The 16,531-nt window shown below is 43.2% G+C and overlaps 1 protein-coding gene across 1 annotated transcript in view; it reads left to right on the plus strand.

Moving 5' to 3' along the window:
• Nucleotides 1-10,818: 10,818 nt before the first annotated feature.
• Nucleotides 10,819-16,531, plus strand: part of EIF4E3 (eukaryotic translation initiation factor 4E family member 3) — a gene marked incomplete at its 5' end in the record, with an annotated part of 36,214 nt that continues 30,501 nt past the window's right edge. Inside the window, one exon of the mRNA XM_084247672.1 lies at nt 10,819-10,988. Within this exon, the coding sequence (XP_084103798.1) occupies nt 10,819-10,988 (170 nt within the window). The remainder of the gene's footprint in view (nt 10,989-16,531) is intronic.

The following is a 16,531-nucleotide window of genomic DNA, read 5'->3' on the forward strand; positions in this document are numbered from 1 at the left end:
CCTCATAACATTGATATGTGGAATACATAAGTAAATGTGGAATATAATTAAATACACAAAAAATGGTAGCTGTTGTTGGCTTTTGAAAAGTAACATTTTAAGGACACTTTTAGATTCATAGCAATCTAAAGAGCAGCAGGTACAATATGCTCACTGACACGACAGAGGCACAGCTTCCCTTATTATCAAAATTCCACCACCAAAGTGATGAAACTACATTGGCACATCATTTCCACCCAAAGTCTGTAGTTTACATTAGCCTTTATTTTTGGTGTACATTGTATGGATCTTGATAAATGTATAATGGCATATATCTACCATTAAGATAGCATACAGAATAGTTTATGGCCCTAAAACTTTTCTTGCTTTATTCATCTCCCCTTAACCTACCTAACCTCTGGCAACCACTTATCCTTTTACTATTTTTAAAGTTTTGATTTTCCCAATGTCATATACTTGTGGTCATAAGACATGTAGCTTTTATAGCTTGATTTTTTTCAATTACAATTATAATTAAGGGTCCTCATTTCTTTTTCATTTCTTTTTATCACTGAATAATATTCCATTAATGAATGTCCCATGTTTTATCTTCGTTGTTTTCAAATGTTGGCAGTTATAAAGAAAGTTGCTATAAAAATTTGTGTGCAGATTTTTGTGTGAATATGTTTTTGACTCCTTTGCATAAATACCAAGGAGTATGATTTCTGTATAGTATGGTAAGAGTATATTTGGTTTTGTGAGAAATTGCCAAATTGTCTCCTAAAGTGTCTACCATTTTGCATACCCACCAGCAGTGAATCAAAGTTCATCTTCTCTACAGCATTGTCACCATTTGGTGTTGTCAGTGTTTTGGATTTTATCCATTCTAATATGTGTATAGTGGTAACTCATTATTTTAATTTGCATTTAATGTGATATGTGATATTAAGCATCTTTTCACATGCTTATTTGCCATCTGTATATTTTCTTTTTTTGTTGTTTTTTTTAAAGTATTTATTTATTTATACAAGCACTGAGTACAGTCAGAAACGCAGGAGGGTGAGAGAATCCACCAGAGCCAGAGGGGAGAGCAGAGCAGGAAAACTGACAAAGTACACTGCTGAGGGGGAGCAGCGGGTGTGGCAGGAGAGGTCTATGGGACTCTCGTCCTGCGGCCGGGATTGAATTGGTGCTACAGAGGCTGCGGGCAGCTTTGCAACCCAGCGCTCAATCGCTGCACCACCAGGGGAGGCCCCATCTGTATATTTTCTTGAGTGAGATGCTTGTTCAGGTTTTTGCCCATTTTAAAAGAAGATCCTTCATTTCCTTATTATTGAGTTTTAAGTGTTCTTTTCATGTTTTGGAGCTGTTGGCATTTTCATTTGAATTATTCTCATCATAAGTGCTTGGACAAGAAATTCATTGAGACCCAATCTAGGCTGAGAAACATGAAAGATCTTTTTTTGAGAAGAATGGTAATCCCATAGGATTGCCTTAATCCAAAAAAGGTTTCAGGATGTCTCTCAGGTATAACTGTGACTTCATGGGCCTTCTCTTCTATAAATCCTTCCCCTCAAAACTGGCTTATGCTCTGTTTCCTAATAGTTGCTTTAATGCCTGCTCAATACAGCATCATTTTTCATTTGTGTCATCCTTGGAGTCTGTGGAATAACGAGGGCCTCTGCTGTATTCAGTGGTGGTGACACTACACATTAACAAGTCACCCCAAGTTCTAGAGAGAACTCTTCTGGCCTATATCATTCTGTAAAAAATAGTCACTAATGCTACTGAAGAGAAATGTGTCTCATTGTAGATGAAGGAGGTATTATATTATCTGATTTCCATTCTCCCACACCTTCACTATGCATCAATAGATTTATATCACAGGATTCATTTTCATTTTATGTCTTTTTATTTACGCACCAATTCTTTTGCAAGTAATTTTAATTCTCCCTTTTATGAGAGTGAATCTCTTATTTCTGTGTATTACTATATAAAATAGAGGAAATGATTGTTTTTAATGCAATTTGAAAGAAATATAATGGATTTCAGCTACAACAATTTCTCCCCATTTAGAGGAGATAACACCTAGTTAGATGAAAAACTTCATTCCTTGCATAATTTGAATGTGTTCCGTTTCCATGACAACTTGTATTTACCAGCTTGTCTGGTAAAACAAGTATCTGAACTTTTTCTTTGATTAAAGATTTGACCAAACATTGGGATTTCCATTTTTTAATTACAATAATTTTATTCCAGTTTGGGCTATTTAAATTTTTACCATGGGCTGCTTTTGTGGAAAAGAAACAAAGGACATTTGGGGGGTAACTTCACCTTGAAAAAAAGAGGATTCACAGATCAAATGCTAATAAGCATAGGAAATGGAGATTTTTTTTGGCAGGTCATAATCATTTTCTGATATCTTGCAGTTAAATTAAATCAACAGAGATGATGCAACAACTTATTAAGAGGCTATTTGATTTGACAAAGAATGATTCAGTTACTCATTACCATCTGGACATTATAATCATTAGGCTTGTTTCTTCACTGGTAATTTATATATTGCTTTTATGGATGATTTGTCCCTTCTTATTGCTGAATTTTGATTCTTGTGAGGAATATGGTTTTATTAATGATTTTCCCCTCAGAATGAAAGATAGGAAATTATTTGCATCATTAACTATGCATTTGCAAAATATGAAAAAGATGGTGTTGTATTTTATTGACAAAATAATGTAAAATATTGTAGTGTAATATGACCAGAATACATGGCCCTTTGGCATATTAGAAATGATAGACAATTGACTCAAAATTAGGATATTTCAGAGTATAGTTCTGAGGGATCGGGAAGGTTTTTAAAGGACATAAATATTTTTTGGCGATCTCTAAGATCATTGTCAATGACAGTAAATGTTTGTGACACACCAAGCAAAAGGAAAGTGATCTGGGGGCACCATGTTTGTCATAAACCCCATTAGAGATGACATTTTGTCATGAACCTAGTATGATCAATATATGCATAGAGTTTACTTCTTAGAAAAAGGTATCATTTTCTAAAAACTAAGAATCTTTTTTCTGATTGTATTTTCTTTTGCTTTTAATTATGTTTATTGAAGTAATGTTGGTTTACAACACTGTATGTATTTTAGAGGTATAGATTCACACCTCTGTAAAGGTGTGTTTTCCCACCATGCCCACAGCCAAAACCCCAATAATCCTCCACCATAATCCATTGGGAACCCCCTCTCCTTTTTCTTTTCCCTGCCTTCTGGTAGCCTCAAAACTAAGAAATATTTAAAGAAATACTATAATATGCAACTTAACATTATATGCATAATAAGTACCAAATGAAAATCATCAGGAAAGGAGTGAAAATATTGACAGTATAATTCTTTATTCTGGCTGATAGTAGAAGAAAGATTAAGTAACTGTGGAGGTTTTTTTGGCCTAAAATGTTGCTGAAAAATATCTTCATGATTCCTAATGTACGATTTGCGCAGTAGCTCTAATTCTGAAAATTTTATGCAATTACATTTTTTTTTGGAGAACAAATAACATGGCTTCATTTTAAAAATTGCTTTATTTTCCTTTTCTAATTAACCATCAAGTGATAATGTCTTCTCAAATTTTAGAACACTCAGTTCTTAAGAATAAATGACTTATAAAATATTGCAATAACACTTTAATGAATGTTTTAAACATAGAGGGACTCCTTATTCAGATACTTATTGAATATTCACTACATAAACAGTCTTTATAATAACCTGTGAGGACCAACAGAAGCAAGCTTCCCACCTCAAAAAGCATAGGTTAATGTGGGAAATAAGGTGCAGGTGGTCCTTTTGCAACAGGATTCATTCAACCCTAATATTTTGCTGAGCAAGTTTCTATTTTCTGTATTAGGATTTTTTATGCCATAAGAAGTGATTATTTAAGCTTCAAAGTAGTTGAAATCACAGTGTTCTCCTCAGATTGTCTGGCAGGATATTCCCCCAAATGATGTCTGAGTTATAACTGACAGCAAAAATCAAAATCTTATCCTTAAAGTAGCTTCTTAGCTACAATGAAGTAACCAGCTCAGTACTGACTTTTCCCGCTGAGCAAGCAGTTGCAGACTGACCTCGGGTGCCTCTGAGGGAAGCAGGAGGCCAAGTGGAGAGCCAGTGCTACAGGAATCACCCACCACTAGGGTTTGCCCAGTGCCAGGATGGATTTTCTGGAACTGACTGTGCTCAAATCCCAACGATCTCAAGCACACTTGGATAGTTGGTCCCCTTTCTTCTTTCTTTAAACGTCCAAAGAGTTCAAAGGAGAACACACCTGTGTTCAAACAGCCTAGAAGATGTTGGACTCTCTCCACCAAGAACTGTCACAAAGACACAACCACCAACATTGTGAGGACACATCAAACAGCAGTTAAGAGTGGGTGCAAACACACATTTTGGACATTCCTTTGGTTATGTTACCTCTCTGTTGCCCATCTCACTCTCTCTACAAACTGCAAAGATTAGCTTATTAAGACTTGCCAGCCTTCCACTTCAGGTCAGGTATGTCGTCTATGCAGTCCTCACATCCCTGGTTTATGCATTGGCCTGGGGGACCATTAATAACAACTGTTTGATAAGGACCCAGTGATTTGGAGAGTATTTTTACTTCAGGTTGCACATGATGGAGAAAAGCTTTGGTACAAAAGTAAATGTTCAATAGTGAGAGTCAACTCTATGAATCATTGTTCCTCCAACCAGTGAAATCCTGTCCTTTCATCTGAATTCTTAAACTGGCCACAGAGCCAAAGACTTGTGACATTTTTCTCAACCAGGTAAAATCAGTTACTTTCCAGGGTTCCTTTGCCAGGGCAAGGGGGTTCCCAGGGAAAGTAGCTTGGGTGTCTGCCCAGGTGTGGCTCTGCAGCCCTTTCCATCTCCTGCACTTTCAAGCATGTACTTGGTGACTGATCTCCTGCAATGGCATTTGCGCAGGATGGTTAGAGAGTTTGAATGGGCAGGAAAAAAAGAAAGGCTTCGGGCCAAAGTGTGACATTGTGAGCGTACACAGCATGTTTACCAAGTGGGGATAAACAATTCATGGAGTCAGTGAAGTTGAACCTCCCATGTGCTGGACACTACCCTAGGAACAGGGACGCAGCAGGGGCCAAGAGGGTCACGGGCCTGCTCTTCACTGCTCTTGTTGTGAGAGAGCTGAAGACACACCAAGAGGAATAGGAACAAATCTGTTTGGAAGATTAGTATTTCTAAATATATACATATATCTATTTCTAAGTATATTCAAATATAGGTGTATATACATATATCTACCAAATGTATTTGAACATATATTTGCAAAAGCATTTGGGTGAGGAACATTCCAAATGCTACACTGGAGATTTCAGATCTCATGAGGGACAGGCAGCCATTTAGATCCTATGAGGGACAGGCAGCCATTTAGGACTTTTGAACAAAAAAGTAGCAAAAAAAAAAAAAAAAAGAGCTTTTTAGAAAGAGTAAAATATCATCATTTGAAAGGATAAAGTGGCAGAGAATAAAGACTAGAATCTGGGAAATGAATTCATAGAGGGTTGTGCTTGACTGGAACTCAGGAGACAGGGACGTGGAGTGGGTGATACCAGTGGAAATAAAGAAGAAAGACCAACCAGGGGTACAGAAAGAAGAGCATAGGGCTCTGTGACTGATTGCTAGTTATGGGTGTGGAGTGTGTGGCAAATGAATCTTCATGTTATATTTTCTAAGCCCAGGACTGGGAGTCCTGAGTCTTCGCATTATAAAAGATTAACAAATGCTATTTCCTTTACCCTTTTCCCTTCCATTTGCAACTCTGAATCAGACCTTCAGAGGTCTCTCAGAGCCTAGTTAAGTAACATTAGTTGAGCTTTACTATATGCAGCTTGCAAGGTGCTTTAGACTTATTTTCTCACTCATGCCTCAACGCAGGCCTTTGAGGGAGCTCTTGTCACCATTTCCATGTTCCAGATGAGGAATATGGAATCAGCAAGTTTAATAGCTTCCCAAGGTCACACAGCTTACCCACACACTTTTAAATCACACTCCAGCACCTCCCCCACCCAGTACCTCCAGTGTCCTAGAGGAGTTCCAAGTCTCCCCCCCCCCACCACTCCATGCCATCCCCCTCGGACTGACCAGCTGAAGCACTTGTCTTTGCTGGAAACTTCAGTCAGGGTCTGTGCCCTGTACCTGGGGAAACTGAGGTCTGCCATCTCATGGCCACTGCCTGCCTTTTTCTTCTGAGCTTTTAAAAGAAAGGAAAACAGAGTTCCCACATACAAGAAGGCTTGCGTATTTATAGCATCACATCCTGTAAACAGGAAACTTCTCAGTCTTAGAGAAGGAGTCCAATAACATAAACACAGCACATTGCCAGTGAGTTCTCCCACCCATTCAACAAACATTTAAATGATATATTTTATATATCACTCCACTGGAGAGGAAGCTCCCTGAGACAGGGATTTCCTTTGTCTGTGCTGCTCACTGATGAATCCTAAGAACTAGCAACAGTGGTATTTGCATAGCAGACATGGAACAAATATTTACTGAATGTACAATAAATGAATGCCTAACACACGTCCCAGGCACTGACTCGTGCTTTATTTAATGCTAATTAAAACTCAAGAGTTAGGGACTATGTTGCCCATTTCTCAGATGTGGAAACTGAAGCATAAATAAGCAGCTTGCTAGGTTTGGGGCGAGCTGGTCGTTGACTCAGGTTTTCTGACGTTAGAGGCCCCGTGTCTAATTACCATGTGTTTTGCCTCCTGTGTACACCTACTGTGTGCAGTCCTTGTGTGTAACATTGCCACCATCTAGACAAGGGAGAAGGACCTCCAGGATCAGCCATTTCCCTTCTCCTCTCCCAACCCCCATCTTGACTTTATTGAGTTGTTTTCCTTCCCACAAAGCTGGGATGGAGGCAATAAATGGAGGGAATTCAGAAGAGTCTGGCTGGGCAACAATGAGCCTCTACCAGTAGTTGGTCCGTGTAATTTTCTGTAGAGTGCCAGAAACTCAGTTTCCTCAGTGGTCTAAGAAGAGCCTGAGTTAGAAACCTTTGCCTTCCCTTCCAGCTACAACATTCTACTGTTCCTGTGACTCCCAGGGAACTGGATGTGAGTGGAAGAGAGAGGACCACTTGTTACTAGGCAACAAGCACTCACCTCACCCATGTTGCCATGGTGATGGTGAAAGTTGGGCTGATGGGATTACCAGCTCCTGCTAATTGCATATGAGAGCTCAAGGTCTCTGTCTCTTTCTTTCTTTCTTTCTTGCTCACTCTTATTCTTCTAGGATCTGTGGAGAGCTCTCCTCTCCTCCATGTGCAGCATTCCCAAGGCAGCCCTAGTGCAATGGAAAGCAACTGGAAATGATTGTGCCTCTGAGTAGCTGTGTGACCTTGGGCAGATTACTCGGCTTCTCTGGGCCTCTATTTCCCTATTTAGAAAACGAAGGTGTTGGAATAGTGATCCCTGTCTCAGGCTCTTCCCAGCTCTCAAATCCTTTGATGCCTAGGGAGCATGTCAGGGGAGCAGACCACACTGTTACTAGGCAACCAGCAGGCACCCTGCCCAAGTTGCCTTGGTGACTGGATGCTAGAGGGGAGAGGAGGAGAGTAGCTGCAGCAGCTAATTGCTTAATTATTTATGAGTGCCTCAAGTCCTTTTTTTTGTTGTTGCTAGGGGCTGTGGGGTCACCTTCTCTTCCTCCTTTCTGCCACCCCAAGTCGTCTGAGTTGCGTGTCATACAGTGAGAGAGCACCTTGACCTGGATCTCCAGCTACCCACGTTCTAGTCCTGCCTCTGTCTTTTCCTAGAGCTGTGGCCTCAGGTAAGTCATCTCATCTCTCTGAGCCTCAGTTTCCTCATTTATAAATGTTGGGTTAGCTTAGATAATCTTCCAGGTCCCTTTCTGTCCTGAAATTCAAATTCTTGTTGTTCATTCGCAAAGTAGGGAAGATGATGGGGGATTTTCCTATTTTGTTATAGTCTAAGGAGGATTCTGAAGAACAATAATAGTTAAGTGTCATACACACTTCAACAGGAGGAGAATGAAAGTTATGCCCATTTTTTCCTCCTTGCCTCTCACCTTGCCTATGTTACCTGACCTTTTTTTTTTTCATTTATCTTAAGATCACTTACATTTTATTCATTTGTATACCACCTACTTCCAAAATAGATTTGAGAGGTTCACAGTCTAAGATGCAATTAGGCTTTTAAAATAGAAATAGGACTAAATTAATATGAAATAGGGATGCTTTTTCATTGGCTAATATTGATGTGATTAAGCATCAAATATAATTTTGAGCATCCTGGAAGCCAAAGCAACAAGAGAGAGAGGGAAGTACATAATTGTTATTCAATAAAAAGCATTGCCAGACTTTCTAGTTCTAAATTCTGAATGTACTTTATTATATGATACATACTTTCTAGAAACTGTGAGAAGAATTTTAAAATAACCCTTTTCTATCGGAGGGTATTGTTAAAGGACATAAGAAGGAGCTAAACGTGACACTGACTAGTTGTAATTAGAAAGCAAAAACTCTGCCAATGCTATAGAATTTTATAATAAATGGCATTTAGTAAGTATGAAATTTCAGAATCAATCAATTATAAATTCATGTAACCACTTTATAATTTAGCAATGTATATTAAATTTTTTTATGCAAGCAAAAATTCTACCTTATACTTATCATTCTGAAATAAACTTGTGCACGTGAGGAAAGACAGTAAATATATAAATGCTTGTAGTAGCATTATTTATAAAAGAAAATAATAGTAAACTAAATCTTAAGGGCTAGTGAATTATATTACTTCAGAAGGGATTACTTAGCAACCCTCAAAATTAAGTAGATTTATATGTTTTGATATGGAAAAAACTTCAAGTATCTGCTAAGACAAGGAGTTGTAGCAGTGATATAAAATGCTTCTATTCTGTTATAAAAGCTAGGGCGAGGTATATAATTTATATATTTAGATATATGCTTTTATGTATATACTTGCATTTTTCCAGAAGGAAACTGCTAACAGTTGTTTCCTCTGGGCAGGAAGATTTACAGCCTTTGGAGGGAGAGAGACTTACTATTCATTGCCTCATTTTTACTATGTAACCTATTAGTTTTCCAGTTAGAGAGGCAGTAGAGTCTAGAAGTGAAAAGCCTAGATTCTGGACTCTGAATATCTGTGTTCAAAATCTGACTCTATCACTTATTAGCTGTGTGACCTTAGAATTAATTAAACTTTTCTGTTCCTCATCTGTAAAATAGTAGTACCTTCCTTACTGGATTATTATGAGGTTTAAGTGAGTTAATAAGCACAAAATGCTCAGAAAAGCCTATACAATGGCATATTTGTGTTCTAAAAAATGAGAAATTAAACAAAAAAAAGTCTCTAATGAAAAGTATCTGTAGCAGAGTTGTAAGGTCTTGATAAATATGTCACTGCTCTACCATCATATTATATAGCAATTATGTTTGAAGGAAGGATTACAAAGCAGTGGTCTTGTTTTCATTGTTGTTTTATCTGGTATTTTTCATTTTATTGAATACCTTTTAGGGAAGCCACCTAACACAGGACTCATGGTAGGTGCCTACAATGCCTATAAAAGCCCCTGAACCCATCTGGTTTTGCAGCTCCTAGTCCATTTCAGGGAATGCTCAAACGAAGAGCAGAACCTGTGCTAGACCAGGTAGCAAATCTGTGAGAAGATGGAATTCTACCTCCACAACTGTAAAAGGGCAGAGAGGAACTTTGCAGACATTAGGCCTCTAAGGAGGGTGCCCATGCCCATGCCAGGTATAAAATGTGGTCACACGCCCTCAGGCTGTGTAAGCAGGAGCCTTCTAGCTCTGGGCTCAGGATTTTTATGGCCACTGGACATACTACATTCAGAAGTGCAGGAGGCAGGGGCTCTGTGTTCCAGACTGCCAGTTTCCTCCTACCCACCCTACCCTACAAGCCTAGAGAGCTTTGGGAACACTACTTTGAATTGGCCATACTTTGGACTAGGCTTAATAAACTCCTCGCTCTGGGCACATGGTGGCCCTCGAGAAGGTGGGGATGGGGGTTTCTGGTCCCTCAAATAATCTGAGTCAGGAAAAATGCTGTCACCATGAAAAATGCAAAGCTGCCTTGCTACAACTGCATGCCCAAATTCATGGTTCCTGTGGTTGTCTGGCCATTTCTTAGTGCACTCATGGGCATTCCAGTCAGTTTATCCATTTGTCCAGCGGTTCCACGTGCCATCTATCGGTCACATCCAACTGTGTCCATCTGCCCTTCCACGCCTCGTTGCCCACCCATCCTTAAGACTGCTGTTAGGCTATCTCCATCCACCGTTCCTCTCCACCAAGTGACTCCATCCACTGGTCCATCCTTCCACCCTCCATCTTTCTGTAATAGCCCAACCTTCTCCAAGAGATCTTCTGGCTGCAGAACCAACTCCCTGATGCCCGCCTCCCACTCCCCAACCCCCCACCACGCCCTTAGCCCGCTAATCTGTCCCTGGCCGCGGCACTGCCCTCCCTTCGGCCGGCCCCGCAGCCTTTGCCCGGCCTCTGGGCCCTGCCTGTGCCCGGGTGGAATCCGCCCGCCGCCCGCCGAGAGCTGGCCTGCTTTTGTTCGGCAGCCGGGCGGCGGGGCTCCCAGGCCCGGTGGGTTGGGGACGGCGGGGGCCGGCGGGGGGCAGAGGCCCGGGGCGGGGCGGGGCGGGGCGGGGCGGCGGGCGCGCGGGGCGGGGCGCTGGGGGCCCGGGTGACTCAGCCGCCGCTCGCCCCGCGGTCCGCGCGTCCGCCGGCCTCGCAGGCGGGGCGGAGAAAATGGCGATGCCCCCGGCCACCGCGCCCCCCGCCGGGCCCCGGGAGCCGCCGGGGCCCCGCGCGGACGCCGCGGGCGCCGAGCCGCCTCTCGGCCTGCAGCAGCTGTCGGCGCTGCGGCCCGAACCGGGCGGGGTCCCGCTGCACTCGCCCTGGACCTTCTGGCTCGACAGGTGAGGGGGCGCGGGGCCCGCCGCGTCCGACTCCAGCCCGGGCCCCGCTGGCGCCGCCGCTTTGTCTTGGCGCGACCCCGGGTCGGGGCCCCGGCTTGCCGGCCCCCCACGCTCGCGCGCGGCGCCCCGACCCGGCCGCGCCGGTGCTCAGCCCCCGGCCCCGCCGCCTGCAGTGGCGGCCGCGCGCCCTGGCGCTCGCGGAGAGGCGGGTCGGAAGCCGAGGTTTGGGCCGGGGCGCGCGGGTGTTCGGTCGCGTGGCCTCTCAGGCCGGGAGAGGAGAGACGCTGCCCCAGAAGTTTCGACAGCGCTTTCCCCTTTTTACCCTTCCGAGGGAGCTTGCCTGCGGCGGGCGTCCAGCTTGGGCGGTGGGAGGTGGCGGGAGTCGGGGAAGCCGGGTCCTCGCTGTTGCGTGGGGAGTGATGCCGGCCCGGTTACCCCGAAGAACTCCCGAGGCGCTCTGGACGCGACCTTCGCCCTCACAGCGCTCGGGAAAGTGGGGCCAGCCCCCAGGGCAGTGGTGGTGGTGGTGGTGCACAGCGACGCCTCCACCCCAGGCCGTGGCCTAAGGTGCCTGGGATGCCTCGAAATCTGTCTCCTCTGAGCAGGTAGTTCTTGAACACTTAGAGTGGAGTCACGTGCCTGTCCCGCGCCGGGGGGGTCACCGGTAGCAAGACTCACCTTGTCAGTGGAGTGGCGACTTCATGGGGCTCACCGCCCACAGCTCAGTGCATCAGCTCGGAAAGGCCTTCCTGACTACTTCGTCTAGATTAGCACCTCTCGCCCTCCCATCTGTGTTCACCTGGCCGCCCTTGTTTTCTTCCTAACGCTTCATGCTATCGCTTTTTAGTATGTGTAAATGTTTATTTTCACTCTGATGCTCAGCCCCTCAACATTTCCCCTCTGGTAAGCACAAAAGAGCACAGGCTGTTTGACATTCTATCTCTCCAGTATCTCTCACTGTGCCCGGGACATGGTAGGAGCAGAGGAAAATTGTGACAAATGATTACGTGAGGGAAAGCAAAGCCTTTTTTAGTATCTGCCATGCAGTGGCTTCCCAACAGTGACAGATCAAATAGGCCCAACAACTTTGGGAAAGTTAGATGAACCTGTATCTACGATGATTAACGCTTAGGAAGAAACGCAGGTGACAGATTTTTGTAAAATTTAGTTAGTAAACATAAATCTGCTTATAAAAGAGCCTGTATAAAGTGCCTGCAAGATAGTTTCAAAGTTTTTGAAACTATAGGTTTTTTTTTTTTGTTTGTTTGTTTGTTTTTTAAAGAAGGAGCCCTCATTGCTTTCCTTCTTTTGGAATTAGCACCCATCCATAAGAATTCACATTTGGAGCCATTGTTTTTTTCTGGGGGCCCAAAGAAGTTGGGGGTGGGAAAGATAGAGCGAATCTCCTTTTTTGAAACATTTTCACTTTCGTTATGAGAAGAGAACATTTTTACTGTCATAATGAGAAGTTTTGGCATACTTCTCCAAAGTGAAATCAGAGTGTCTCTGTTTTCAAAGGTGTGTTGTGGCTACCTGTATCTGTTTTTAAGGTATTAAATTTGGACCTGTGGTCTAAATTGTAGTTTTGGTACTGTTGAGTGGCAGAAATTGTATCCAAAAAGTTTCTTATTAAGCAAGTACAAAATTAATCTAGGTGCTAGCACATTTTAAGAATGCTTTAAGATACTAGTGCTACATAACAACAGTACTTTGAAAAAAAATTTACTACCTCTTCAGATTAGAATGTAACAACTTTACTGAAGACACAAATGGTGTTTTTTCTACTAAATGTTTGCTCATTTTCATTTTCTGAAAGTTAGTAATCACATGACCCATTATTATCCCCCCTTTGTAAATCTTTAATAGACATAGCTATACTAACTTAGAAATTATAATCAGTTACATATTGCACATATGAATTCATTTTGCCTGATCATTCATCTCATAGCTTTTACTAAACTTTCTCCACTTTTCTGGGAGTGCATTGCATTTATGTAGGCTCTCTCTCACCTATGAGTGTTATGAGCACATTGTATTCTAGAGGTTCATTTGTAACTCCTTCCTCCCCAGAAACAAGATTCTAGAGACAGTGGTAGGGTTTTCAGAAGAGCTTCCAAGGCAACCTTCACCCCAAGCAGAACCAGCATCTGAGAAAGCAGCTTGGAGTTCCACAACATCCTTAGGTTTCCTCTACTTAAAGATCTCCTTTCTCACCTACCTCCTGTCCTGTCTTACCTTTCCAGCCTACTGTGTGATGATGGAGAAGTGATCTAGCCCCCCTCAGCCTTCCTTTCATTGTGCATAAGATGGAGATTACCATAGGATTTATTTCAGGGTTCTGAGGATGGTGCCTGGCATGGAGTCAGTGCCTAAGAAATGTTAACTTTAGATACGGCTATCCGATGATCCTAGCCTACAGCCCCTCTCCCCTCACACATATCCCATAACGAATTCCTGGAACAGCTTTTCTGAATTCAGTGTCAGGAAGCCAACATCCTGAGTTCATCTCCCTCCACACACCTAGGTGAATGGAGAACCTTTCAGTGAAGTTATTTGCATCTTCAATAGTAAACCCCAATAGATTCTTATTTACTTTTTTTTTTTTAATTAGATGGTGTGGCTAAGCATTTAAGTGTGAGGGGCTAATTTTGGCTGGGGGTATAGGATGAAGATTTTCTTCCTCTTTTCTAGACAATTAAAAAATCTTGCCCTTAAGAATGACAGAGTGCACCAAGAGAGAGCAAGAGAGCCTGAAGTCACATCTTTTTCTTAAATTTAAATCTTGCCCTTAATTCTTTTTTTTTTTTTTAAAGATTTACTTATTTATGCATGCAAGAGCAGAGGTACAGGCCAGAGATGCAGGGGGTGAGAGGATTCACCAGAGACAGAGTGGGGAACAGAACAGGCAGACTGACCAAAGTACACTGCTGAGGGGAGCAGCCGGCAAGACAGGAGAGGTCTGCTGCACCATGTGGGTTGCTCCCTGGCCGGCCGGGGATCGAACTTGTGCTGCAGAAACTGCGATTGCTTCATAGTGCGGTGCTTAACCCCTCGCGCCACCATGTCCTTAATTCTTGTCCTTAATTCTTGATTCTTGGAGGCCACTCTTGACTGTGTGTCTCTACTTTCTTTTCATCTAACCCCTTTTCCTCTGTGTTTTACCTTTAGGCCTTCTTTTGTCCCCATCCACACCGGTGGTCTCATCTCATCACAGGCTTTCAGTACCATATATGCTGGTAATTCCCAAAACTTTACACTTGCTTATCCACCTCCTCTTCTGTCTCCACATGGATGTCTAATACACATCTAAGCTAAATGATGCCAATCTCCTGAACTTCCTGCTTAAATGTACCTCTTTCTGCCTGTTCCATCTCAGCTAAGAGCATTTAGCAACTTCATCTTTCTAGTTGCTCAGCCCAAAAAGTCTTGTGATTACATGTGAGCCTCCTCGCTCCTCCTCCTGCTTCTTCTTCCTTCCTGCCCTCTTCTGTCCCCACCTCCCCGTTCTGCATCTTATACCCCCTCCTCCTATTACCTCCCTTTCTTCTTCCTCACTCCCCTCTTCCTCTCTTATTTTCTTTCTTCCTCCCTTTTCATCTCTTGTCCTGTTTCCTTCTCCCACCTCTACATCAATTACCAAAAAATTCTGTTGATTTCATCATCAAAATGTATGCATCCAGAATCAAGTTCATTCTCCCACCTACTCCTAAAGCTTGGGCCACACCACCTCTCTCATCTTATTGATCTCCATGCTTCTGCCCTCACCTACTACAGTTCTTTCCTATCACAGCAGCCAGCGTGGTCTCTCTAGTACCTAAATTAGAGCATGCTACTTATCTGCTTCCATTTCACTGTGAACAAAAGCCAATCTGCTTGCAGTAGCCCGGAAGACTATGGTTTATCCTGCCCTGGCCAGAACATTGTCTCTTTCTCTTTGTCACTCTCCCTCCTGCCCAGGCCCTTCTGCTCTCAGACACCATTGCTCACTCTGTCATCCCAGCCTGGGTCTTTGCCACCAGTGGTCACTCCTGCTCTTCCTGCAAGCACCTGCCAGGTCTGCGCTTTCCTCTCCATCCAGCACCTGCTCAAGTAGGGCTTCCTGACCACTAACAGGAATGTCAGACACATGCCCCTTATGACCCTGCTCATGCTTTATCTTCCCCATGGGATTAGTACCACTTGCCGCCCTTTCATCGCTGAAATGCAAGCTCTGCGAGGGAGGGCTCTGTCGGCCACTGCTCTGTCCTCAGATCCCAGGTCAGAGCCTAGCACTTGTTAGGCCTCAGTAAATCCTTTGGGGGTTATTGACTCTACCCACAGTGACCCCCACCTTCTCCTGTGGTCTTCATGTCAATCTGATTATCATGTGCAGATCTGCATCTTTAGCCATGACTTCTTCTGTTCTGACACACACTTCTAAGAGTCTGGGAGTTCCACAGGCATTTTCAGTGCAGTGCTGATTATTCAATAGCTGAGTTACTCTCTGTCCCCACTCTTTCTTAACTACCTGTCATGTGCTGTTTTACAACATCCGTCTCCTACCAGTTTTTCGAAATTGAAAGTTCCATTTGTTCCTTGAATCCTCTTTTGTCATGTACCCTACTCCATCCAGTGCCATACTTTACCTTGTGAGTTCACCATATTGTGAAGACATGGCCCCAGCCTAAGCCATTCCCTTTGCTCTTTGGCCTTTCCTCTGCAGTCTTGGTCCTTTCCAGCCCAGCTTGCACACTAACCTACCTGTACCAAACATTGCCCCGGAATGGCAAGAGTTGCCTTCTGACTATACCTTAACTTATCATTTATAGAACTCCCCTGTCTCTCTGCAGGGCCACAGCATCAGAGTTACTGTGTCCCGCCACCCAGGGCTGCTTCCTTGTTCGTAGAGTGACCTCCTGGGCCTTGGGTGAGCTGGAGAGGTTGCATGAAAGGTCATAGTTTGCATGGAGAGAGTTGCTGACATCTCGACTTTTCCTACTGTTTTCTCATTCTTGTTCTTCTGAACCCCCCGTTTCTCTGACTAGCCCAGGATTTCATTTACTCTCAGGGTCTCTGGGTAGATTAGGTGGAGGAAGACCCTGACATCGGGGTTCCCAGCCTGTCCATCTGTGCATCTGTGTGTTAATTGGTTGTATCCTACATGTAGACAGGCCTAGGGCCCTGAGCACCATTACTCAGAAGAGTCATTACCTTGTACTAACTGCCCAAAAAACATCTTGCTGCTTTTAATGCTACAGGTGCCATTGTCTTTTTTCCAAACCTAAGAGAACTGACAAGATTTTAGTGATCTGGCATGGTGACAATTCAAAACATGGTCTTAGTGCTGTCATCAACTCTAACACTATTAAACTCTTCTACTCAACCTCCATGAGTTGAAGGATTAATTATATATCAAGATGAAAAGAGTCTCAGTTGCTACTGTTATGGAACTAACAGGCTGGGAAGGAAGCATGGAGAAATCACAATCAAATACATAAAAAATGTTTAGGTTATGTAGATTGTTTCAGCAGATACATTATTAAATGTTAATAATAGACCTTGGG

This window comes from Talpa europaea (assembly GCF_964194135.1).
Source record: "Talpa europaea genome assembly, chromosome: 11".
NCBI classification, from domain to species: domain Eukaryota; kingdom Metazoa; phylum Chordata; class Mammalia; order Eulipotyphla; family Talpidae; genus Talpa; species Talpa europaea.